This window comes from Schistocerca americana, chromosome 1 (assembly GCF_021461395.2).
Source record: "Schistocerca americana isolate TAMUIC-IGC-003095 chromosome 1, iqSchAmer2.1, whole genome shotgun sequence".
In the NCBI taxonomy this organism is placed as follows: Eukaryota; Metazoa; Arthropoda; class Insecta; order Orthoptera; family Acrididae; genus Schistocerca; species Schistocerca americana.
Window position 1 is genome coordinate 211,546,675 of NC_060119.1, and position 27,845 is coordinate 211,574,519.

At 40.2% G+C, this 27,845-nt stretch overlaps 1 protein-coding gene across 1 annotated transcript in view; it reads left to right on the forward strand.

The window, feature by feature from the left end:
* Window positions 1–27,845, forward strand: part of LOC124601302 (probable Rho GTPase-activating protein CG5521) — a 253,206-nt gene that overhangs the window by 48,046 nt on the left and 177,315 nt on the right. Inside the window, exons 6-15 of the mRNA XM_047136237.1 lie at window positions 2,486–2,601; window positions 2,800–2,941; window positions 11,101–11,272; window positions 14,571–14,735; window positions 17,031–17,202; window positions 20,326–20,415; window positions 20,526–20,627; window positions 20,873–21,033; window positions 21,528–21,639; window positions 24,673–24,795. Coding sequence (XP_046992193.1) covers window positions 2,486–2,601; window positions 2,800–2,941; window positions 11,101–11,272; window positions 14,571–14,735; window positions 17,031–17,202; window positions 20,326–20,415; window positions 20,526–20,627; window positions 20,873–21,033; window positions 21,528–21,639; window positions 24,673–24,795 — 1,355 coding nt within the window. The remainder of the gene's footprint in view (window positions 1–2,485; window positions 2,602–2,799; window positions 2,942–11,100; window positions 11,273–14,570; window positions 14,736–17,030; window positions 17,203–20,325; window positions 20,416–20,525; window positions 20,628–20,872; window positions 21,034–21,527; window positions 21,640–24,672; window positions 24,796–27,845) is intronic.

Here is a 27,845-nt window from a genome sequence, read left to right on the forward strand (position 1 = left end):
TGGCCATAATGACAGACATCCCAACCAGTCTTGCTAGTCGGATTTTCGTAGTACATTGAAATGCTGCTACATTCGAAGATGAACAATACGGAATTTGTATTTACTTCGTTGGATGATGTATGAAAATGCAGTGGTCGAAACTCGGGGCGAAGAAAAAAGCTCGTCTTCCACTTTTTTTTATTTATTTACTGACACAGAGGTTTTGGCGCCAGTATTTATCTTTGTGCTTGCAGAGCATGCCTGTGTAGCGCTACATATATTCGATGGCAAAAGTTAGTTGTGGCGGCACCTACCAACATTTTTCAGAACTTCCGCTTACTTTGCACTCGATTCTAAGCCGCAGGCGCTTTTTCGGATTACAAAAACCAGAAAAAAAGTGCGGCTTAGATTCGAGTAAATACAGTATTTACAACAAATCAAACAGTAAATTGGAGGTAAAATAACCTAGTTTTTCTTACAAACGTTCAGTATGTGCATTGTCAGTTATACGGCACACATAAGCCTAAAATCGTACTCTTTGTTGATAAGTCTGCAGTATTGGAAGCAGTAACCTGATCTGTTCTGTGTGTCAACTCTAACAAATCATTAGGTGGTAGCAGAACATAGAAATGATCTTTTATAAAGCCCCAAAGCGGAAAAAAATGCATGTCGTGAGGTCAGGTGAATGTGGAGGCCAGTGGAAAAGATCTGTGTCATATTGACCGTTACGACCACTCAATGGCCAGGGTGGTAGACATTCAACCACTCTTGTACAAAGAGCTGCCAATGAAGAGGAGCTCCATCTTGTTGCCAAATAAAGTTTTCAAGTTCTCCTTGTAATTGGAGAAAGAGCTATTCTTGCAAGATATCCAGCTAAACCACCCTTCTTTTGGTAGCTTCAGTGAAAAAAGAAAGGTCTGTACACTTGACAAAGGGACACAATGCAGAAAATGTTTAATTTTGGGGAATCTCTTTGATATTGTACAAGTTCAGGAGGACATTCTTACACAAGATATGAACCTTATGGGTATTTATCTTCCCATTTAGATGAAAAATTGCCTATCACTGAACACCACCCGATAAAGAAAGTCCTCTTCTCATTGCAACACTTCTCTTCCAAAGTTGTAACGTACACCATAATAATCTGGTTTCACAGCGTACATACCAACTTTAACTGGTATGGTCACATGGGTAAACATTTTCCTGAAACTTTCTACATTGTTGTCTTTGACAAACGAAGGTCAAGACCTGCTTTCTGAACAGATTTATTAGGGCTGTGGAGGTTAAGTTCCTGTGATATGGTCAACATCTTCTCTAGGTGCTTTTGGTCATCCCATGCTTTTCCCTGTATGGTCATATCTAATGATTTTGAATTGACTAGACCATCGGCGGATGTTTTTGCCAAATGGGGGATCACATTCAAACTTCAAACAAGATGTATATTGAGCTGAAATTGCATATTGACTTCTAGCAAATGGCAGAATACAAAATGCTTTACACTCAGGACTCACCATTTCGCATATGTGGTGATGCAAGTGGGAAAACAACAAATCGGTATTCATGCATGTGCTTATGTAAAATTGTCTGAATTACTTTTTAATTGTGATCTTGAACCAGTACTCCACAATGCTTACAGTTGATACTATTAAAATTTATATCTAGGATGCTCTTTTATGGACAAATTTCTGGCAAAAATATTTTTTCGGTGCCTTGATTTTGCCACTCCTGCATACCATTACAATTCAGTCGTATTACTGGCTGATGTCAGTAACTTTTGGCAGGGGGAAGATGTTGCTGTTTAGTTCCTTAATCCCCCAATTACACCAGCCAACCAAATTGGACTCGCATCACCCCAGTTGATGAGTACCAATGCCTGTTTGCTTTGGCCAGGTTGCTGGCCATATTTATCAGCTCCAAATGGACACAATTTTTGAAGGTCAGCAACTTCCGCGAGCGTCCGGGAATGCCCAGTTGGTAATGTAAGTGATTTCTATGTGGCCAGCCAACAATGTAACTGCAAGAGCAGTGAGTGGTGACTTAGTGATGAAACAGCAACTGCCAACCTATCTTCTTGGTTTTCTGTACTTTATGGAAGCAAGTGACAGGCAATACAAGAGTAGTAACCTGTTCTGAATGAGAAAAGAAAACTCCTCATCACACTGTTACTGCTTCATGACTAGAATCAATCAGCTTCTACTGCAAGGCAACGATTATGTGAACACAAGCCCTGAAAATAAAATTTCTCATCCGAAAATCCTTCCCATCCAAACTGAAATAGCCTTCCACCAATCTCTCTTTTTGCATAATATACATATTTAGTCAGCATGTCTCCTTGCCCCATGACTCATATCCATGTGAGTAATATCATTGTAAAATATGCTTATGGTCTCTACCATTACCATGTAATCCAGCCCTAACAAATTAGCATTATTTTGTGAATAAAATAAAAATTTGTTCTTTACAGTAAGTGTAATATATATGTTTGTATTCCTTGTTAATGGCACAGGTCCTGTATGTCCTGTGGAAATACAACCACTGTTGTCTCCACAAAGTGGGGAGAAGCAGCCAGAAGACCCCACTCGGTTTTTCCTTGACGCGTTGCTGGAGTTCATGGTGTCCCAGGTTAGATATTCTCCCCTTAACTCCTGATATTTATATGTTTGTACACCTAGTGTCTTTAAATATATGTTGATTCATTAATAAGCACCAAAATGTTTTTGTTACCTTTAGTTGATATTTTTGTCTGAAATCTTGCTCATAGTCTTCTGATTGTCTGAAGAAGTCAATATTTCACTCCTCTACAGAGTATACATTTTTCAGGTTACAAAGGTGGAATGGAGGGACCGTGTTAATAGGCAGCATAAATGTTTCACATTTCTGTTTGAACGTTTCAAGCAGTATTACTTGCCACATATCTTCCCAGAGTTTTCTCATATGACAAGCCTATACAAGCCCGTTTTAGGTAAGGCCTATTAGTATTTTACCATTTTTAAATTTAGTGTTTTCTTTTGTGTGTGGGTTACTTAAACAGTGCGTTATGAAAGGTATGAGCATGTGCATGATAGGAATATTTTCAACCAGAGTATACCACTAAAACCCATTTAGTCAATAAGACTGCTTGAGAATGAAGACATTGATTTGCAATTTTTGAGTGTGAATAAAATGATGGCTTGCCCTTAATACAGCTGTGTGGAAGCAAATTGTATTTGTTTCTGCCACACCATTATTCAATGTCTGAATAATTTACTTAAAGTGCACACAGAATAATGTGTAGAAGTAAAGGTATGTATGTAGAATTGGCAGGGCACGTGTAAGGAGAGCGGTAAGTGATGGATGTTGTGGGCATGTGCTGTAGGAGAAATGCCGAATGCAGAAGGGAAGGTGCCATTCTAAACTGAAGCCTACACTCATTTTTTTTGTTGTAAATGTTAGGTGGAGCCTCTCCACAAAAGGATCTGTGGTCACCTCTGCTTTGGTTAGTATCTAAAAAGAATTTCACTGAAAATGCAGCAAAAGCAACAATTTATTATTACCTGGCATGTTAACCATTCGTAACTTTCAGAGAAGCATCATGAGTGGCAAATTTTGAGTAAAACCTATATTTCTCTTGTTACCATGTTAAAATTTGCTTCTTTTGCCAAAACACAGTGAAGTTCAAACACTGTCATCTCCCTAGCATGTTGTGTAGACACGAGAGATTCTGAAACAATGGTTTATTAAGTGAGGAACTAAGGAAAACTAAGGTCAGCAGCTTATGAAAAAATACATCCTCAGTACAAAAATAAATGTGTAATGTCTTCACTTATGCCCCCCGCAGGTCTGGGGGTTGGAATAGGCCCGAGGTATTCTTGCCTGTTGTAAGAGGTGACTAAAAGGAGTCTCAGACGTTTCGGCCTTCACATGATGGTCCCCTGTAGGGTTTGACCTCCATTTTTCAAAATTTTCCCTAAGAGCGAGCCAGCTGGGGAAGGGTGCCTTACATGGTGCATAGTGTCCATCATGCGCTGAGACCTCTCGCATCCTTCGTTGACATGGATCTGCACTTCTGCTCATTCTCCAGCTGTTGGGCGAGGTCACCCTCTTGGATGTGTTTTCCTCCATCCTCTGTGCAGTTTCTCTTTCCATGCTGTTGACGATAATGGATTTCTTAGCTTGTTTGTGCCCGATTTCCAGCACGGTAGCCAGTCCATTGTGGTGGAGCCGCCAGGTACCCTGTTGGTTGTAGCCCACTGACCCCACAGGGATCGCACTGCTGATGCCTGCGGCGTTAACTCCCAATGTATGCCAAGGAGTAGATGCCCATCACCCTGGGGCATTGGGACTCCCGGCAAAGGCCATCCTGCCAGGTGGCCTTTGCTGCGGTTGGTGGCACCCATGGGGAGAGCCCCTGGTCGGAGTGGGTGGCATCAGGGGGATGACACGCCATGAAGTGTAGTATGTCATCTCTTGCTGGTGGTCAAACACCAACCATCTTGGGGAATCTTTCTTGTCAATGAAGCCTCAGTTTTTTGTGGAGAATTTAGAGGACAAGTTTGAGGAGGTGGAGGGCTTGTCCAAAATGCTGTCAGGGTCTGTCTTGATCAAAACAGCATCCTCTGCCCAGTCACGGGCACTACTTGTCTGTAACTATCTGGGGGATGTTTCTGTTTCCGTCACGCCCCATAAGAGCTTAAATATGGTCCATGGTATCATTTTTCACAGGGACCTTCCTTTGTAGTGTGACGATAAGCTGCGTGCCAATTTAGAGCAGCAAGGTATCCATTTTGTCCGGCACATCCACCGGGGTCCAAGGGATAATCAGGTTGCCACCGGTGTCTTCATCTTGGCCTTCAAGGGTGACACATTACCCGAGAAGGTCAAGGTGATGGTCTGCTGCTGTGACGTAAAGCCATATATCCCTCCCCTGATGCGGTGCTTTAAGTGCTGGAAGTTTGGCCATATGTCTTCCTGCTGTACTTCCAGCATCACCTGCCGGGATTGTGGACATCCTTCACATCCCAATACTCCCAGTGCCATGCCTCCCATCGGTGTCAACTGCGGAGAACACCATTCGCCTTGCTCGCCAGACTGCAGGGCTCTCCAGAAAGAAAGAAAAATAATGGAATATAAGACACTGGACCGACTGATCTACACTGAGGCTAAGAGGAAATATGAGAGACCACATCCTGTGAATATGATGTCAACCTACACTGCCGCTATGACAACAGTTATACTCCTGACAAGATGATGGAGGTAGTCATCGAAAGCTTGGGATTTTGTCCAAATTTGACGCGGAGAGTAAACCAAGAACATTTTATGCAACGGTTCTACCATTTTCCATTCTGCCATGTACAGTTGGCGCTCAGCTGTCAGACTCCACTTGCCTCCTTGATGGTCGGGGGCACTTCCCTTCATGTTGCTCCTGCACAACCTACTTCAGGAGCAACACCCTTCCCCTCCCCAACCATCAGGGATGTCAGTCGCCACTTCTCAGTCAGAGAAGCGTAAGTCTTCGTCGGCTCCTCTTGCCAGGAAAGGATCCATTGGGTCACCCCCTTCCCAGGTTCCTACCAGTGGCAAAGCTGACACCCCACCAGTGGCTGAAGCAACCACAGGTAGCTGGTTGTAGGGCTTCACGGTCCTCCTCAGTCCCTGAGACTGAATTGGTGAAGCCCTCCCAGCTGGACAAACCTAAGGAGCAGCGAGAGAAACATAAAAATTAAGACCCCCAAGAACCAAGGCACTGCAGTGGCACCCACACCACCACTACCTACAAGCTCTGTGTCTGAGGATGAGGTGGAGATTCTGGTGTCCGCTGAGGACCTAGATCTCACTGGGCCCTCAGACTCAATGGATGTTGATTGCACAGGTACTCATCTGGTTGCAGCAGGTGACCCTGAGGCATAGACTGCCTCATTGAGTGTTTCATGCCTTCCCAGTCTCACAATTACGTAATCCTCCAGTGGAATTGCGGCGTTTTTTTTCCACCACCTGGCTGAGCTACAGCAACTGTTAAGCTTTACACCTGCTTTCTGCATTGCTCTCCAGGAAACCTGGTTCCCGGCAATGCGGACCCTTGCTCTCCGTGGCTATAAGGTATATTACAGGAACCGTAGGGATTATAATCAAGTGTCAGATGGAGTTTGCGTCTCTGTGCTAAACTCGGTATGCGGTGAACCTGTGCCCCTTCAAACCCCTCTTGAAGCTGTGGCTATCGGTATAAGGATGACACAGGAAATAACTGTCTGCAATGTATATCTTCCTCCAGATGGTGCGGTACCCCTGAATGCATTGGCTGCACGATTGATCAACTCCCTAAACCTTTCCTACTTTTGGGACATCTTAACGCGCATAAACCGTGGTGGGGTGGTGCCATGCTTACTGGCCGAGTTTGGGAGGTCAGAAATTTACTGTCACAACTCGACCTCTGCCTCTCTTTACATGTGCCCCCACACATTTCAGTGTGGCACATCGCACGTATTTGGCCATTGATCTCTCAGCTTACAACCCTGTTCTTCTCCCATCTATTCACTGGAGAACACATGACGACCTGTGTGGTAATCATCACTTCCCCATCTTCCTGTCACTCCCCCGACGTCATGCCTGCAGAAGCCTACCCAGATGCGCTTTAAACAAGGTAGACTGGGAAGCATTCACCCCTGATGTCACCGCTGAATGTCCCCCACATGGTGCCATCGATGTTGTTGAGCAGGTCACTACAACGATCGTTTCTGCGGCAGAAAATGTGACCCCTCGTTCTGTAGGGTGCCCCGGACGAAAGACAGTCCCTTGGTGGTCACCGGAAGTCACTGAGGCAATTAAAGAGCGTTGCCAAACTCTACAGTGACATAAGCAGCACCATTCCCTAGAGCACCTAATAGCCTTTAAGCGGCTCTGTGCCCGTGGTCACCAGCTTATAAAACGATGGAAGCAGGAGTGTTGGGAGAAGTACGTGTCGACCATTGAGTGCCATACGTTACCTTCCCATGTCTGGATGAAGATCAGACATCTTTTTGGGTATCAGGCCTAACAGTTGTCCCTGGCATTAACATAAATGGCGTGTTATCTACCGACGCAAACTCAATTGCGGAGCACTTTGCTGATCACTATGCTTGAGCCTCTGCTTCGGAGAACTACCCCTCAGCCTTTCGCACCCTCAAATGCCGGATGGAAAGTAAAGTCCTCTCATTCGCTACACGCCACAGTGAACCCTATAAGGCCGCATTTACAGAGTGGGATTTCCTCAGCACTCTTGCACATTGCCCCGACACAGCTCCTGGGCCGGATCGGATCCACAGTCAGATGATTAAACATCTCTCGTCTGACTAAAAGTGACATCTCCTTGTCATCTTCAACCGGATCTGGTGTGATGGCATCTTTCCATCCCAGTGGCGGGAGAGCACAATCATTCCGGTGCTCAAACCTGGTCAAAACCCACTTGATGTGGATAGCTACCAGCCCATCAGCCTCACCAACTTTCTTTGTAAGCTGCTGGAATGTATGGTGTTTTGGCAGTTGGGTTGGGTCCTGGACTTCCGTGGCCTACTGGCTCCATGTCAGGGCGCCTTCCATCAGGGTCGCTCTACCACTGATAATCTTGTGTCCCTCAAGTCTGCCATCCGAACAGCCTTCTTCAGATGCCAACATTTGGTTGCCATCTTTTTTGACTTACGTAAAGCATACAACACGGCCTGGCGACATCACATGCTTGCCACATTGTATGAGTGGGGTTTCCGGGGTCCACTCCTGATTTTTATCCAAAACTTCCTGTCGCTCCGTATTTTCAGTGTCCAAGTAGGTGCCTTCCATACTTTCCAACGTATTCAGGAGAATGGCATTCCGCAGGGCTCCGTATTGAGTGTGTCCCTATTTTTAGTGGCTATTATCGGTCTGGCAGCAGCTGTAAGGCCATCAGTCTCATCTTCTCTGTATGCGGATGACTTCTTCATTTTGTACTGTTCCTTCAGTACAGGTGTTGTTGAGCAGCGCCTACAGGGCCCCATTCACGAGCCGCAGTCATTGGCTCTAACCCATGGCTTCCAGTTTTCAGCCGCATAGTTGTGTGTCATGCAATTCTGTCTGTGTCGCCCTGTGCATCCAGAACCAGAACTTTGCCTTAATTATGATCCACTCACTGTAGTGGAGACATCTCGATTCTTAGGACTGGTTTACGATGCCCAATTGACTTGGCTAACTGACCTTTGTCAGCTTAAGCGGAAGTGCTGGCACCACCTCAATGCCCTCCAGTGCCTGAGCAACAGGAGCTGGGTTGCAGATTGCTGTATGCTGCTGCAGCTCTACAGAGCTCTTGTTCAATCCTGCATTGACTGTGGGAGTCTGGTTTACGGTTCGGCAGTTCCCTCAGCGTTGCATTTACTCGACCCAGTGCACTACTGTAGCGTTCACCTAGCGACGGCAGCTTTTAGCAAGAGTCCAGTGACCAGTGTCGTGGTGGAGGCCAGAGTTCCTCCATTGAAGGTTAGGTGTTCACAACTGCTTACCAGTTATGTTGCACACATTCATAGTTCTCCAGTGCATCCAAATTACTGTCTCCTTTTCCCAACCATGGCGGTTCAACTCCCACATTGGCGGCCCAGGTCAAGGCTTACGATTGCAGTTTCCGTCTGGTCTCTTCTGTCTGAACTGGAATTCTTCCTGTTACCACCTCTCCTTGAGGTCCATTCACGTACACCTTCATGGTCTACACCTAGGCCACAGATTCTTCTGGACCTTTCGCAGGGCCCTAAGGACTCCGTTAACCCTGCGGCACTCTGCTATCATTTCCTCTCGATTCTCGACATGTACCAGGGCCATGAAGTGGTTTGCATCGATGGCTCAATGATTGATGGCCACATAGGCTTTGCATATGCTCATGGAAGACATATTGAACATCACTCCTTGCCAGATGGCTGCAGTGTTTTCATTGCAGAGCTGGCAGCCATATCTCGTGCTCTTGAGCACCTCCGCTCATGTCCTGGTGAGTCATTTCTCCCGTGTACTGACTCCTTGAGCAGCCTACAAGCTATCGACCAGTGCTAACCTTGCCATCCTTTTGTAGTGTCCTTTCAGGGGTCCATCTATGCCCTGGAACAGTCCCATCGTTCAGTGGTGTTTGTGTGGACCCCAGGACATGTCAGAATCACGGGCAACGAATTTGCCGACAGGCTGGCCAAACAGGCCATGTGGAAACCGCTTCTGGAGATGGGCATCTCTGAAACTGACCTGCATTCTGTCTTACGCCACAGGGTTTTTCGGCTTTGGGAGATGGAATGGCATAACAGTACGCACAACAAACTTCGTGTCATTAAGGAGACTACGAATGTGTGGAAGTCTTCAATGCGGTCCTCTCACAGGGAATCAGTTACCCTCTGCCGCCTCCGCAGTGGCTGTAAGTGGTTAACGCATGGTTACCTCCTCCGTCATGAGGACCCACCTCGGTGTTGCTGTGCTCACAAATGACGGTCGACTACCTATTGCTGGAATGCCCACTTTTAGCCACTCTGCAGCGGACTTTTAACTTTCCCGGCACCCTTCCTTCACCGTCGGGTGACAGCAGCTTTATTTTTACATTTTATTCATGAGGGTTGGTTTTATCATTTGTTCTAAGTTTTAGCGCATTTCCTTTGCCCCTCTGTTTCCTCCACCCTAGTGCTTTTAGGGTGGATGTTTTAATGTGTTGCAGAGTGGCTGGCTTCTCCTTTTTATTCTCATGGTCAGCCAGCCAAGGTTACCTGCTTTCTTGTTTTAATGTCTTCTACCTGTTTCTTGCGTTGTTGTGGTTTTCTTGACCCCTTTTGTCCATTTAAGTGTTTGTTGCTCATGTTTTTCCTTTCATTCCGTTTTGTGTTGTAAGTCTCGTTTGTTTCATTCTCACCCTTTTGGCATTGTTTTATTTGGATAAAGGGGCCGATGACATCATAGTTTGATCCCTTCCTCCCCCTCCTCCCCCCCCCCCCCCCCCTCTTTTAAACCAGCCAACCATCTCCACTTATGTTGTTCCAAAACCCAGAGCATTTTTTCATTTCACCATCAGTGGCCCTTAAAGGTTACATTCTTTCATCGAGAAAGTGTGTAGTTAGTGGAATAATAACATGATAGATAATGAAGTTTTGCCTAATAATGATATCTTTGTGTGCTATCATTTGCCATAATCTCATTTCGACATCTCAAACTATTTATGAAAATATATTAGGAATGTTATGGATATTTCATTCTGGCTTTTATCACAGGTGAGTGTCACTGCAAATAAGTGTGCTTCATGAGATTCATCTTCTTGAGACTAAGCTGCCATCTGACAGGATACACAGGGAATCAGTTGCAGTGCAGTTTGCTTTGCAATAACTGGAACACTTTTAGCAATATGTTACACAAATTATACCTATCAAGTACTCCAAGAAGTCACAACTATATTTACTGTTCTGTGGGACTTAAAAGACCAGGAATTGAACTCTTTGTTGGACTTATTAGATTCGGTAGGAGATATAAAACAAACACATAATGGTTATAGATGTAAGTATGAAAAGTATAAAGACAAATCAGTCACAGGTTGAAATTTTGAATTGGTCCATGAGGAGTGCTTGGATGGGACAATTAATAGCACACTGCCCCTGAAGGTAGGGGTCTAGATTCAAGAGTCAGTAAAAAATCTATAATAAACCATCAACAGAAAAGTTATAGTGCTCATCTGTACTAGTAATTTTTTGTGGTCTAATTAAGCAACTTTTTTCATGTGAAAAATTATGTTCTTTTGGACTAAAGAGCTCTCCTTCTCTTCAGTTGTCTTGTATTCTTTATCCAGACAAAAGACTTTTGTCTAAAAGATAATAATATTTTCACTTTAATATGACTGACTGCAGTAATCAGTTTGGCTGATCTAACACAAATTATTATACTTCTTGTGTGGGCAAACTTGCTAAATTAATGGATCAGAAGTTTTTATCTTTTTCCATGTATGTAACTATCTTTGAGGTAATTTTTAAACATGATAATTATCAATGTTACGAGTCCTTAGAGCTTGTTATTAGCAGCTAGTGACAGATTAACAGCTGTGAATTTATGTGCCTTGTAATTTTTCACACAGTATATTCAAGAACAGTATGTTTTGTATGGGTATATGATGTTAATACTGATTACTTTTAACAGAAGTACCCTTGAAGAAGCGTGCGTGTCCTGCTCCTGTGGAGACAGCTGATGGTAAAAAACGAACTGACCCTTTCATTGCCTGCCGTGTTGCTGTGATCAGATGGGTTGCCATTTTTACACATATCACAAAAAAAGGAAGTGAACACACATTTATCCCAGCTCCATCCAGCAGGTATAATACAAGCCTTCTAATCTTGTTGTTAAATGAGTATGAGATTGTATTCCAGGTGTACTAGTTTTGTAACGAAATCAACTTTACCTGCATCACACTTGTTTATGTTAATACCAAACTACATAAAGTTGCTAATCACACCAGAAAACTTTTGTTAAATTGAAACTGTTGTAAACTAGTTGTGTGGGTTTTGGTTACTGAAGAAATGGGTGTTGATACACAGTTAATAAGAAAGTCAGTAAAGACACTGAGTATTAGATGTATATTGATGTAGGCTAGTGCTGAACATCAAAAAAGTTGTGTATCCACTACATAGTATTTTCCTGTAGTGGTCATATCCCTGACACTGAAGTGTTTTATGGTGAGATCACTTTAAAAATAGGTAGTGGAGGTTGAAGATATGAGTGATTGCAGACATATACTGTCAGTTTTTGCAATACAGTATTTTAAAAGGAATGTACCTAAAGATTAATATGGTGGTGACAAAAACTGCTTACCCACACAAAAAAGAATGTGACCACTGTAATTCAGCTCTGTTGCAGTTCTTGGAGTTTTTCTTGGGACTTTACTGCTATGGTCCAAACAGGTAGTGTAAAATAACTAAAAATGAGCTACACCCAAAATCCTATCTGGAAATAACATATATTTTCAGAAGCTTCTAAGAAGCGAAGTATGTGATCAGAATGTTATGTCTTGAGTTTAATTGTTATCTTTATTCCCGAAATAAAATTATTATGATGAATTATTTCAGGGTAGAAATCATATTCAAATCACTAAAAAAAGAAAAAGAAACGAAAATCTTGATTTTAGACTATCACTATTAAATGAAATAATTTGGATTAAACAAAAGAGAAAACATATCTGAACAATCTTTACAACTATACTAACATGTTATGTGTGCAGGGAAGCAATACCTATTAGACTTCTGTGCCTGCCTGTGTTCTACAATTAAATGGTAGATGATGATTGGCCACTAGGAGGTGCTTGTTGTGGTGAAGTTGACCTGCCTTAAAGAAAGATGAGACAGTGAATTTTGTTTTCATTCCTTGTGAGAAGTGAAGACACAGCAAAGCCACTTCCCCCTAGCCCCACTGCATTTTGTCACAGCTCAGCAGATACTGAAAATGGAAATGGGAACCAATGCCTCATGTAAAATTTTTCTGTGTTATCTGTGTTTGTTTCTGCCCCTCTTGGTCGTCAAATGTCTTCCCCATTTTAGTACAGTGTAGAGTTAGGCACAGCCACCCAACTGACGTTATATCTGTGAACATTGCTTGCAACATGTAACTCCGGTAATACATGTTATATATGTGTGTTTTTTTTCCCTTTTCCTTACTTTAACGCAAATTATTTTACATAATAGTGTCAGTCTTTTTAGTGATATGAAAATATTCTTAAACTTTGAAGCCAGCCATCAGGATCATTCTTATTTTTGCAATCAGTTCTAATAAGCAAATGATCTTATGTTGAAAGGTTAACTGTAGAAGCAAACAGTATCTGTTAAAGCTCTAAATTCTTTTCCTGCATTCTAGAAATGGAGATATTTTGTAAGGCCCTTGCAATATGAAACATTACATTTGCATTCCGAATGACTTTTTCAGTGCTGAATTAAATATTCACCAGTCTGAGTAAGAAATGTTGTCACTTAGCAATGTGCAGTTTATCTTTTGGGTATGTAGTACTTCAAAATATTTTACTCCATCCTTCACTGTTACTACTATGACACTTCCACATGTACAGAAAGAAAAGTTGGTCAGAGTACTGGAAATGAAGTAACAAAAAATTAGACATAACTTTTATCTGTCATTGCTGAATGGACACTTGCTTTTATTTTAGCTTTGGGAAGATAGTAGGAAATAGGTACCGTGAACATTATGGATACTGCAATTTACAGAACAGTATAGGTATGACTTAGGGAGGAAGGAAGAAGGGAAGATGATTTAATGGCCAGTTGACGATTAGTTCATTAGAGACAAAGTATGAGCTTGTATTAGATAAGCATACAGGAGAAATCAAAGAAAACCAAAATCTGCTTGGCTGGATGAAGATTTGAACCATGCTCCTCTCAGTTGCAAATCCAGTAGGTCAACCACACTGCCCTCTTGATCGGTGACATATGAATTAGCTAAGAAATATAATGTTTGTATGCCATATCATCAGAACAACCCTAGAAGAATAATTTCGATCAGCTGTGATTTAACAGCAGGTGGTGAAGCCAGAGTTGTAGGTAATAAATATTATACAGGTGCTGCAGTGTATAGAATAAAGGATACCTTTTGCCCCTGCTCTCTGTTTTATCTTTTGTGTTGGGACTCAGTGATTGGACTGTGGTCTCAAGGGATGTATAACTTTTGTTTTATTCTAGTTTATTTATTTATCTGTTTTGTATGATGTCCACCCAATCAGTTTAAAAGTATAATAGCCAGATACTACTTTATTCTTACATGAATTTGGACATCGGCAAGATGTTAATGTTGGCTACTAAGTATCTGTCCTCCATAAAGAAAGGTAAATGAAACTTTAAAATATGTTTTTCATGATATTTGTTTTTGGGCATTGGGCTGTGATCCAAAGGCATATTTCTCTGCCTAAACTTTGTCTTCCACTGCTGGAAACATTGGAGGGTATAACAACTCGGGAAGCAGTTACAAACTCAAACAACCTTTCTGAGTTGTTATTGCCTCTGAAAAAGTTTCTAGCATAGAAGATAAAATGTGAGTCATGGAAATAAGCCCAGGACCATGGTCTAATGCCCTTAAAACAAATCACCAAAAAGTCGAGTACTGTCCGTGAAAGCCTGCATTGTATGTTTAAAATATGTATTATCTGCACCATGGAAAACATACTGTGTACGGTTCTGACTTCAAACTTGCATTCTTTTTTACAATACATGGAAACATAAATGCACAAACAGCTGTATGGTCCTGTTGCTTCTGTTCGGCTACAGTATCAGAATACAGTAATCTCTCTATCTATGATACATAGAATTTTTCTTCAATAGGAGTGCAAAAAATTAAATTTCAATCTTTTGCTACCACTAGGTTTCTCAAGTACTTTGCTTGTGTTGAGAACAGTAAATAATCCCCTTTTCATGGGTTCAGTCCTAAAATTACTTTTAAATCTGTTAGAGATTCTGTTGACATAAGTCAGGAATTTCTCTTCAGGTGCTCTCTGTGCCAGAATTGATAAATTTATTATACATGTTGAGTATTGAAATTGGCATAACTATGTATGAACACCTCCCAAAGAAATATCAGATCTTTGCACAATTGGAGATATAGAGTTGTTTTATTTATAGTGTCTCACCGAATGAGGAAACAGACCGTTCACCAGGGACAGAGCTCAGACGTGTCAGTGTGAGTCAAGCAGGCTCGAACCATGATGCACAGTCTGCTGTGTCGCCATTATCAGATTCAAATCATTCATCAGCATTTTCCCAGGCAGAAGGTGGACACACAGTTACGTAAGTACAATTTAAATTTATATCTTATTTATCTTATAACTGTACATAATCAATATCAACCATATTATTATGAATGTTTATATGTATGTAAGCCATTAGGAGCAATTTTGTATTTATTACTACTTTTGAAAAAATACCGTGCTATGGTTTTCTCCACGAATCAGATTTAATTTCAGTTAAGCAAAGCACCTTATTGGATACTTGCTAGTTACTGTTAGTGCATTCATTCCAGATTGCAGTGTGTTGCCAATTCTGCTCATTGCTACAATGTGAACTGAAAAGTGCTTGATGTGACGTTCTTTTGTTTTCTCACATAAAGCACTTTATACAAAAGTCATTGAAAAAATCTTCTTTCTAACAATCTGTCTAATAATTAAGTCCATGGGTATGTTTTTTGCACAGACATTTTCCACCCTGCTTTTAGAATGCTGGATATAATTACTTAATTGGAAATACCATGAAAAAAAATTGCAAATGGAATAAGACATTTTATTTTCATAATAAGTACTGATATGCAGTTTATTAGTAAAAAAAACCTTGCACGCCAATAAAATGTGTCATAGTGGTTCCTATTTTCACCATTTACATGAATAGTTGTCAAATTGATGTTTTTTCGAACAAAATATTTATAAAACTGTATTTTAACTTTATACAGCACCCAGACTGTTGTTTTGACAGTGTGAAATTTTAACAGCAAAATGTGTCAAGGTGAAATGATGTTGATCTTTTAATGCGTTGAGATCTTGATTGCACATAGCTGTATTATTCCAAAATTTATTATACAGTCACTTTGTCATTGACAGACAACCTTCTGTTGTTCGTTGAAAGCAGGTGTGGTCAATTCATAACCATCATAAATCATCGTGGCATAAGCCAGCCTCTCTGTTTAACTTGAAAACAAAATTTTGTAAAGAAAATGACAAAACTGAATAAACAAGTATAGAATTGCTAGTTGGTTGTTTTGCTATGTGCTACACTATGAAATTACGATATGCTATATCTACTTTTGTTTTTCAGTGAAATGGCTAGGTTGGCACAAGCCATGATGATTTATGATGGTTATGAGTAGTAGCACATCTTATTATGATTTCAAAGTACACCAAAAGTTGGTGTACTAACAACTGAAACTGGCTTTGTACTTTTAGGGTAAGACAACTGTGTGAAATTGTGGGTTTTGAGCTTGATTTAGGCAATATTAGGAAAATATTTATATTTCAACATGGAATTTCCATTGCTTCAACTGGATTAAGAGATGATGCTCCATTGCGGTCTGTGACACAATGACGCTGGGACTGCATGCCCCACTACATAATACTGCCTGGTCACAACTGGCTGTTGAAATGTACATCTATTGTTTACAGTTCAAGCTGCCACTGTAGTCACTGAGCTGGCATCATTTATAACCCGCAGTTAAATTAGTCTTGGAACTTTTGGGATGGAAGGTGTACAGTTCAGCAAGTATTCCCTGGGATTAGTGGAAATAAAAGTGCTTGCCATAACAAAACATGCTCATCCTTTGAAGTTGAAAGGTAACATTTAAAAAATAATGGTGGAGATAGACATGATTTGAAACAAGTGCAGTAAATTGGATTAAAATATAAGGAAAAAAGTTTACTAACCCGTGAAACTGCAGCAGCAGGGAAATACTGATAAACGTGTAGCAACAGAGTATGATAGTGAGTCTCTACTGTTACTGATAGAATGGTTTTTTGCCGGGTGTTAATGGTAATTCAGGTTCTCTACATCTACCTCTTCATCTACATCCACATCCACATTTACATCTACTTTTCTTATGTATGAAAGTGAAAGTGAGACTGCAAGGGGGGGGGGGGGGGGGAGATGTAGTGTGAGTGAAAGATGGAAAAATGACCACTTGCCACTACTGAAAAGCACCAGATTCAAAATATTTTATTCATTTGCGCACACATGCTTCAGAGGGTGCCTTACCAAGAGTACTTTTGTTTACAAATAGTGTCACTTGTCTAATATGATTGCTTCATGGCTGATTATTATGAGAACAAGAAATAAATTAGTGATAACAGACATCTAAATAAAAGCCCTATGATGAAGAAACTCATGACTTGAGACTGGGCTCATAATTGTGTAGAAAAGTGTATTTACACCATAGTCTGAAATTTAGTATGTGAATAATTTCTAAGAAGTCAAAATTTGGTATTAATTTTGTTGCTAGTTGTCAGCCAAAGACTTCTTATTTCTAGTACAGATGTTTATTTCATTTTATACATTGAAGAAATTTTATTTTGCACTGCATTTTCTTTATTTTATTTTTTTCAGTGAAGATCCAAACTCAGCAGCCATTAACTTGGTGCGTGAAGTGCTGTATAGTACACGTGAAAACGTTAACTTTGTGCATGAAGTCTACAGACAAGCATTTCTGCTCAATTTCACTCATTCGCCAGCTATACGCAAGGCCATAGCTGTCTATAAGGACTGGATTCAAATGAATGTAAGTAGTTTGTTTCATACTAATCCAGGAAAGTTTCTCTCATTGCTACTAACAGATCCGATGTACAGCTGTGGGTGCCTGCATGGCACTATCCTATGCCGACCTATTCATGGGCCATCTAGAGAAATCCTTCCTAAAAACCCAGAATCCTAAACCCCTCACATGGTTCAGATTCATTGATGACATCTTTGCAATCTGGATCGGGGCTGAGGACACCCTATCCACATTCCTCCAGAACCTCAACAACTTCTCCTCCATTTGCTTCACCTGTTGCTACTCAACTCAATAAACCACCTTCCTAGATGTTGACCTCCGCCTCAAAGATGGCTATATCAGTACCTCGTCCGTGTAAGACCTACTAACCACCAGCAATACCTGCACTTTGACAGCTGCCACTCGTTCCATACTGAGAAGTCCCTTCCATACAGCCTAGCCAGTGATGAGTGGTCACTTTCAAAATATACCAAGGGTCCCACTGAAGCCTTCACAGACTATAATTATATCCTCCCAACCTTGTACAAAAACAAATCTCCCATGCCTTACCTTTCCAGTCTCCCACCACTTCCCAAGTTCCCACCGCCCACTATCGTACATCCTACATTAGCGTAACCCACCTGGCTTCAACCCTCGTTAGTCACTGTCCTCGCCCATCCAGCCCTTTCCTGTTCCCATTCCAGCACTACGCAACGATCATTTCACCATCACATCCTGTCTTTTTACTTCTCTCCTTTTCCGCTATTTCCCCCCTCCCACAGCAGTGGGCTCTGCCCTCCTCAAAAATGCAGCACTTCATTGTCCGCCACCCCTACAATACTATCCCTCCCCCTCCCCACCTCAGCCTCCTGCTTACCCCCCACCCAGTCACCACTCCCATCATGCACTGGTGCTGCTGCTTGCAGTGTGGTTTCAGTTGCCTGAGACTGCAGTCGTGTGTGTGAGTTGCATTTGTGTGTGTGTGTATCATCTATTGCTGACGAAGGCCTTACTGGCCGAAAGCTTTATTTGTGACAGTCTTTTTGTTGTGCCTATCTGTGACTCAGCATGGTGAGTAGCAACTATCCTTTTCATAGTATTGTTGCACCTAGATGAATTAATTCTTGGCAAAGTTCTTTGAAAACCTCACCAGAAGCAGCATCAAAAGGTTTCGTATCTTTAGCGCACAGCTTTGCAACAATTCCACATGTATGTAAATTGACATACATGTACGTGTACGTACTACTGTGCTGTACTTGAATTGCTGGCGCTTGAAGCATTTCAAAGGACTGGCATAGAAGACCATATCATAAGCTTGTTGAACATAACTTGAATTTGTTCCAGAATACTGTCAACACCAGTTACTAAAATCTAAATTTGCAGGTCTTTCACTAATATGTGTTACACAACAGTATGATGTACAAAATCCATGGGTCAGCTGAATATGAGTATTTCTTATTTTTATTTATTTAACATTAACCGAATTTTCTCTTGGTGCTTGGGAGAACATGATAATAAAATTAAAAACAAAAACTGTTCATGATCTGCAAAATTATATTTCTTTGGTCACTTTCAGCTTACCAGACCATCTTCAGGTGACAACTGAATATCGCAGAAATAGATTCCCCTGATGTACAATGTACACAAGTGTTGCTTGTACAGAAGATACAAAAATGAGTGTGTTTTCCTACATATCCTGTGTATCTTCTGTACAAACAGTTTCTGTGTACATCAGACATCATGTTTATCTGTGTTTATGACACTCAGTTGTCACATGAAGATGCCCTGTGAAACTGAAAACTGATTTGGATAAATAGAAAACCTACACACGAAGTGGTGGCAGGGGAACACACACACACACACACACACACACACACACACACACACACACACACACACTGAAGGATTTAACATTTACAGTCTTTCGAAGTTCTTCTGACAGAAGAGTTGAAGGGGAAGGAAGAGGGGTGAAGGAAAAGGACTGGAGAGGTTTAGAGGGAGGGGTACAGTTCAGGAAAGTCACCCAGAACCCTGGGTCAGGGTAGATTCACAGAACGGGTGAGAAGGAAAGACTGATTGCTGGGGACTGCACCGGACAATATTTGAAAACCTGAGAGCTTCAAGGTCTTGCATATTACCCTGACTTCCACCTTGGAGCTCCCATGTTTTCAAATCTCGTCCAGTGCAGTCCCCAACAATCAGTCTTCCCTTCTCATCCGGTCTGGTAAGTCTCCCCTGACCTGGGGTTCTGGGTGACTTTCCTGAAGTGTACCCCTCTCCCTAAACCTCTCCAGTCATTTTCTTTCACCCCTATTCCTTCCATTTCAACTCTTTAGCCAGAAGAAGGAGCTACTGGCTCAAAACTTGTAAACGTTGAATCCTTTTGTGTGTGATTTCCCCTGCTGCCACCTTATGAGTGGATTTTCTTATCTATCCATTTACATTATATTATCAATAATTGATTATTTTTGTTATATGAAAGCTGGTTTGTGATCAGATAAATATACTTTTGCAGAACATCATGAAGTGTTGTTTTTAACATTTTTATTTATTTATTCAAGGTCCTGTGTGTGTTATAAATCAATTCTATGCTATTTCAGAGACAGCAAATATACATATTACATTTGTGATAGTTTGTTTCCTAAATTTCAGAGGAGATGTTATTTAAGAATACTTTCGTATTTACTTAACAAATGTTTCATTGCATACTTTGTAAGTATATATGACTCCATTGGTGCAAGCTGCCATGTAGGTCTGCTGTGGAACATTGGATTTTCCATTTACCTTATGAAGAATTATGTCTATATATAAATTTGGACCACTGTTCATATTTGACATATATTTAAGTTGTGAACAAAGATATGAAAATAAAATTGTGTTGGAGGCGTAAAAACAGTTTATCAATTAAGTTTCCAACCTGTACTTTCATCCTTTTGAGGAGGATAAGAATAGTTTGCCAACATATGTTGTCATTTGCTATTGTTTTACTGTGGGAAAAGTTCAGCAACTGCAAAGATCTGTTAAGAATTGTTATGGTTTGGTAACTTTATCTTTTTAAAGTCTGTAACAAAACATTATGATAGTAGCTGTGTTTATCAAGTAAAAAAAATCACTTTTAATTTTGTTAAAAGGATTTCTTCTGTTTTGCAGGTCCCAGAACTCCCTTGTTTTATGCTGGAGCCACTTGAGAGCCACGTAAAAAACAGTGGACCACCATCCAATGAATTTAGTTCCTTAGAGGTACTGTAATCCAAGGGCAAAACTTATACAGTTTTAGCTTGTTTGTTTCTGGTTTCTACTTAAAAATGCTATTGTTCGTAAATGATACATATTCTTAACTTCTTCTACAGAGCACAGAAAGTCCTGAATCGTACAGAGTGACTCGCCTAAGGAATGATTCATACCTTGGAGCCATTCACAAGGAGAATTTGTTGGTACGGGCTGGTTTACAGGTATGCTTCCATTTTTATAAACATGCTTTGTAATTAATAGGTTTACAGCTCAAAGAAACTATTCTGTCATTATTTGCTTTATCATATGCCAGGAAAGAATTGCTTTTCTTTCATTGATGTTACTTGAGTTCTGCATTTAAGTTAGGTGTTAAGCTTTCTATAAAGAGTGGTATTTTGATTTTTATGCATAATTATTTAACCAGCTTGTAAGATGGTGATATATGAACGGCTTATTGTTTTTGCAGAATTTGCTACAGTTATTCATTACACATGCAGCAAATGTGTTTACGTTGGAGCTGAGTCCTGATTATCCACTCCTTTTGGAGGAACAAGTGGATACATGTAAGCGTGTCCTCAATATATACCGGTACATGGTGATGCATACCCGTATGGAAGCTCGTACTTGGTAAGTTAGTTGCTGTGCCCCTTTTGTCTTACATGTCTCAAATTTCTCACAGCATCAACACTACTGAAATCTTCTAAATATACTGTACATTGATGTTAACGTAGCGTGGTCAGCCTTCCTTTAAACTGAGTCACTTAAGTAACATACTCAGATTTTAGCCACAGCAACAAGATCAGTGGGCCTGGAGTAGGCCATTATGATTTCTTTTTTTATACTACCGTTTTAGCTTTATTTACTGTGTAAGGAGGGATTGATTACAGACTACTTTACCCTCTTTAAAAATCGTAATCCTAATCATCATCATCATCATTATTTTTATTCAGCAGTTGAAAGAGATGCATATAATTTTAGAGTTAACACAAAACCAGTTTGTACTATATTGTACTGCATAAAATGTGGAAAAAAAATTGTAATTGTGTAATATCATTTCTTATTTTTGTGTTCATTTTACTTTGCAAAACTGTGTTGTATGTTTTGTATTTGCTACATTTCAGGGAACAGTTACTGGTGGTTCTCCTGCAAATCACATCACTCATTTTAAGCAAAACACCCCCAAAACACAAGGAAGAGACCCTTGGAGGAAAGCTAGCCCCAGCAATTTTCCAGGTGATTATGAAAAGGCATTATTTTTTAATATACAGCGAGATTTCAATTTATCACCATTTTACTTAAATGAAATGCAAATATTACCTGGTTCTCAGCTTGTCATAATTTCTTTACTAACTAGCTGAATGAAAGACAAGACAAATATTTTTATTTTTATTAATCATTTTCGTTTTGTATAAATAGATGCATCAGAATGAATGGGGAGAAAACTGCCCCTCCCCCCCCCCCCACCCTCTTTTTTTTTTAGAATGTGCCGTGTGTGTGTGTGTGTGTGTGTGTGTGTGTGTGTGTGTGTGTGTGAGAGAGAGAGAGAGAGAGAGAGAGAGAGAGAGAGAGAGAGAGAGAGAGACGTAGTGTACCACACAAGTGACTGGTTTTGGAATCATTTTTCTTAGATCTTGCATACTGTTCCATTTGCTAAGTTTCATTTATTGTTAATACTGTATTACCAATCTTTTTCCTCAGTTGCTATTTCATTGCTATTAACACTATATCTCTACTAAATAAACATAACAAGATAAGTGTAGCAGTTTTTGTTGTGTGCACACTGACTTTAGTGGCAAGTTTAAATTTTCTACAAATGTTTCTGGTTGTAGATTACACTATATTGTAAAATGAACCAGATGTACAGGCTTTATCACAAGTGTCCTTCAAAAAGGTATTTAATACTGTGTGTGTTACCTGTGGAATATCTGGAAACAATGGATATACCAATGCTTCAGACAGTCATTCAGAATGGAATGTCATGCAGGAAGTTGCCAATAACTGGACACTTTTTCCCCCCATACCATAGTTTGCAGTATGCAATACTACATGTGGCAGAACCTGTTAAAATTTTCATTACATCTGACACAGCATCCCCACTGACATTGAATTGTGTGGTGTGTTTGCTTCATTGACATATCTCAGTTTTTGTATTATTATAAGTGATTGTTTGTGAACTTCGTCATTGTAATTACCCTGAACTTGATTTTAACATCTTATGCTATTTTGTGCTTACCTAATCTGTCTTTAGCAGTTTAGTTGCAACAATGTCCACAGCTGTGTAAACTTCTTGAAAGAAATAAATTGTCTGCATTGGCTGTTCATTTCCATTTTATTTTTGTTTTGTGTACTTTGATGACATGGCTGTGTAGACCTTTTCCAGCAAAAGCCCATTATCTACCCATGTTTTGGGTTACAGTCATAGAATTTTATGGGCAATCCTTGGTAGGTGGGGTTGAGAGCTGTAGCACTGAACTGTGCTCTCACACAGTGGTAGATGGCTTCACTGTGTGTTACTGTTTGTACTGAACTGAATGTCTTGGCTACACCTTTCAAGTCCAGTCAGCCATGGATTGCCCTTGAAATTCTGTGACTTTAACCCAAAAATTGGTAGTTAATGGGTTTTTGTTTAAAAATGGCTGCACAGCTGTAACATTGAAGTACACAACAAAAAATAAAATGAAAATGGAAAAATAGTCAATGCAGGAAACTTATTTCTTTCAAGATGTCTTCAACAAAGTTTAAATTAAGTTTTTAATATACATTTAAGATTTCAAAATAATTAGTATGTAATGTACATATGTATTCCATTGTTTGTAACTTTTTTTTCAGTGAGATGTATCTTTTAGTTAAGCATTTGTTTCATACTACCGACATGTATAACATTATGCCTCTATGGTCCTCAGTGGATAAGGGTAAATGTGTTACTGATCCACTGTATAATTGGCGAGTGTACAATTTAACATTCAGTTTTGATTTTGGTAGCTTCGGGGGCCCTATGTTGGTTAGTGTATGCATAAGGTTTGGAAGCTACCAAAAAATACTAGGACATAGCTTCAGAACTGTTTTTAGATATACACAGTTCTGGCCGAGGTGTCCAACAGTTAAATCTTTTTCCGAAAATATAGTATAATGTTTGATGACTATCTCTTTGAAGTGTCTTATATTTATGGTTACATTTAAAGAATATTTCATATTCCAGTTTCACATTGTGTGTTGATGTCTTCATATTGAGTTGTTCTGTTAAAGTGTTTCTGTGGGCATAAGTGTAGTCTCTGAAAGCTTTTTGATTTTACAAATAGATGGTTAATGCTCATTGACATAAGTCACAACTTACTTCAGAATAAAGCAAGTTAAAAATGTTTGGATTATTCAAGGAACCAACCAAGATCTGAACTGTGCATAAAGCTGTTGATTAAAAAGTACCCCTCTCCTTCGTACACAACCCTCTGTTCCATCCAACTCACCTCCCTTTACCCCGCCCCCCCCCCTCCCACAACTTAGCATTTACCCCCTCCCTCCATCTTCCCACACACGTCAGAATAGTTCTGAAAGACAGGTTGTGAGCAGCTAAATTCAATCACATTATGCTGAGCAATAAGCTCCAGCACTAAGCAGTTTTGTTGACCCTTGGCACCAATTTGGAGGTGACTATTAGTCCAGACAGGTACTTGATGGGTGGCATTATCTCATAGAATTATTTATAGTTAAGTTTCCTCTTGTTGTGGCACTCTTATATCCATATTGTTGAGTAAATTATTTGTTTCCATGTTAAGTGCTCCATTTTAGTGATAGAAACTCAAATTTCATTTGAGTACGACAGTTTTATCAGCTTCTTCTACATCAACATTTTGATGTGAAATTTCATTTTGCAACTATAGTAGTTGTATTTATAAGGGAAATATACTAAATTTTACAAAAATGCAGCATGTAGAAGCAGCTACCTAATGTTCAGTTTTTCAGCTGTGATCAATCCTAATGTATGTTTGTAGACATTTTTCAAAGTTTACTGACAGAGAACGTAATATTACATCAAGTAGTTTAGTATCTAATCTGTGTCTTTGTTACATTGTATTATAAAAATTGATTTTATTCTGAAATAGTTATATTTAGTTCTTGTTGATCATCTTTGAATTAATATTGTAATTTCGAAGTTGTTTGTTATGGATAAATTTCATAGTTGAATTGTGAATAAAAGAAACTTTCGGCATTGCTCTAAAATATAAGTTTGTCATGTTACAACTTCTGAAATGCAGTTTTTATTTACAGACACTAATAGTGACATGGATAAAAGCTAATTTAAATGTGGTTATCTCTGCTGATTTGTGGGACCAGTTCTTAGCAGTTTTGTCATCCCTTACACAATGGGAAGAACTCATTCGTGAATGGGCAGTAAGTAAAGAACTCACTTTTAGGCTATTTAGACTAGCCGATGTTTGTTAATGGACAATATCCAGCCACTATGATTTCACTTAGCTTCAGAATAACACAGATGAGTTGGAGAAGGGTAGTTAATGGTTCGAAGGGAGACATCAAGTGTGTGGGATGGAGGACATCAGGTGCTCGGGATAGGAAGCCGGTGAATATGTGCAGCACATGATGACGATGATGATGAAGGAATTGGTTGGGAGATCTGACAGGACAGAGGAAAGGGAGACTATTGGGTAGAGGATGTGTATGCAGTGGATTCAGGGGAGGCTGAGGCCATGAGGATTACAGGATTGCAAGGATAAGTCCCATCTGCATAATTAAGAAAAGTTGGTGGGGGTGGGGAAGGATCCAGATGGCACGGATTATGAGGATCCATATGTTACGGATTATGAAGCAGCCATCAAAGTTGAGCATTTTGTGCTCAAGAGCTATTCTGCCACTGGGTTGTCAACTCTATCCTTGCCCACAGTTCGGCAGTGGCCATTCCATCTCATGAGCAGCTGGTTAGTGGTCATGCCCATAAAAATGGTGTGCAGAAATTGCAGCAGAGCTGGTATATGAGATGGTTGCTTTCACAGGTGGCCCTGGCTCTGATGGTGTAAGATAAGCCTGTGACAGCACTAGAGTAATATGTGTTGGTTGGTTTATTCTATCCCATAAGAGGCAGAGCCAGCTGTCATATCATATAGCCATGTCATATACCATCTCTACTGCAGTCTCTGCACAGCATTTTATGTAGGCATTATCATCAACCAGCTGTCACCAGAATGAATAGTGACCACCAAACTGGCAAAGAGCAAAGTTGACTATCTAGTAGTGTAGAGCACTGATGAGAAAAACGCGCTAGACTTCAGTAGCTGCTTCACAGCCCATGACATCTGCAGCCTATGCCACAGCACCAGCTTTTCTGAACCATGTAGATGGCAGTTACTCGTGTAACACATTCTTTGTTCTCATAATCCTCCTGGACTCAATCTTCGTTAACCCACTACACTCACCTATCTCAGTCAATGGAGACCAAAAGTGGTTGACAGGAGGAAAGAATTTGTGTAGTTGCAAATCTTTTTACAATGATGATGATGATGATTGGGGGGGGGGGGGGGGGTGAACGATATACTGAAAATCCTTGACTGTTGGGGTGTGGACATAGGATGCAGGGCATTTGGAGATCACTTTTTTATGTTTATCTCGAATATCTTGAAAACAGTGGCTTCTACCAAAAACGTTTCCCAGAACAAAATTAAACTTCATTAAATTTCCTACAGAAAAGATTCTATTCGTTTTTTCTGTGGGACTAATAGTTTCTGCATTGCAGGGTATGCAGAAATTGCAGATTATTAAAAATTGTGTTTGAATTGTACAAAATTAATGTTTATTGTTAAACAAAGTGGGTTAAGAACAAATTTACACTTACGTACCACATCTACAAGTAGTAGAATTGCGGGAGTGGGAAGTGGGATGGGGAGCAGACACAAGAGGGAAGGCAGGTCACCTGATTGTGGTCATGAATGTCTCTCCCTTGTAGGTCTGTGAGCTCAGGTGCATGGGTTTATGTAGTAGAGTGAGTTTCAGTGTAAGTGAATATTTATGTCTAGTTGTTAAGTGAGATTTTAATGTAAAATATGTTTTTATAAGCAGTGAATAAGAAGTGCTTAATTTGTAAGTTTGATGTTGTCAGTGATCTTCGTTGTGTTGATGGGAAAGGGATTGGATTGTTGCCGACTGTTACTGACAGCATTTATAAAGCTGTGTAACTATGTTGTAGTCATTTGGTGGTGAATTAAAGAATGACAAGAAAGCCAAAGAAATGCCAGTTTTCGCACCATACAAAAATTCTCTCTATATCATTTTGTAATTGTAATTGATCACCTGATGATTTTACTAGACGATAAATTACAGCGTCATCTACAAACAATCTAAGGAGGCTGCTCAGATTATCACCTAGATCATTTATATAAATCAGGAACAGCAGAGGGCCTATGACACTACCATGCGGAATGCCAGATATCACTTCTGTTTTGCTCGATGATTTACCATCTGTCACTACAAACTGTGACCTCTCTGAGAGAAAATCACAAATCCAGTCACACAACTGAGACGATACACCAGATGCATGCAATTTGATTAATAGTCGCTTGTGTGGAACGGTATCAAAACCCTTCTGGGAATCTAGGAATATGGAATCGATCTGAGATCCCTTGTCGACAGCACTCATTACTTCATGGGAATAAAGAGCTAGCTGGGTTGCGCAAGAATGATATTTTCTGATTCTGTGTTGGTTATGTATCAATAAGTCGTTTTCTTCAAGGTGATTCATAATGAAAGAGTACAGAATATGCTCCAAAATCCTACTGCAAATTGAGATGATTTATATGGGTCTGTAATTCATTGGGTTACTCCTATTTCCTTTCTTGAATATTTATGTGACCTGTGCTACTTTCCGGTCTTTAGGAACAGACCTTTCGTCAAGTGAGCGGTTGTGTATGATTGCTAAGAAAGGCACTATTGTTTCTGCATACTCTGAAAGGATCCTGATTGGTTATCATCTTGGCTGGAAGACTTGCCTTTCTTAAGTGATTTTAGTTGTTTCGCAACACCTAAGATATGTACTTTTATGTCGCTCATGGTAACAGCTGTTCTGGTTTCGAATTCTGGAATATCTACTTTGTCTTCTTTCATGAAGGAATTATGAAAACTGTATTTAGTAACTCTGCTTTAGTGGGGCCATCATCGGTAACATTTCCATCGCTATCGCGCAGTGACGGTATTGACTGTTTTTTGTCACTGGTGTACTTTACATATGACCAGAATCTCTTTGGATTTTCTACCATATTTTGAGACAATATTTCACTGTGGAGACTATTAAAAGCATCTCACATTTACGTCCGCGCTAAATTTTGAGTTTCCGTGAAACTTAGCCAGTTGGGGGATTTTGCATTCTTCTGAATTTGGCATGCTTTTTTCATTGCTTCTGCAACAGTGTTCTGACGAGTTTTGTGTACCATAGTGGA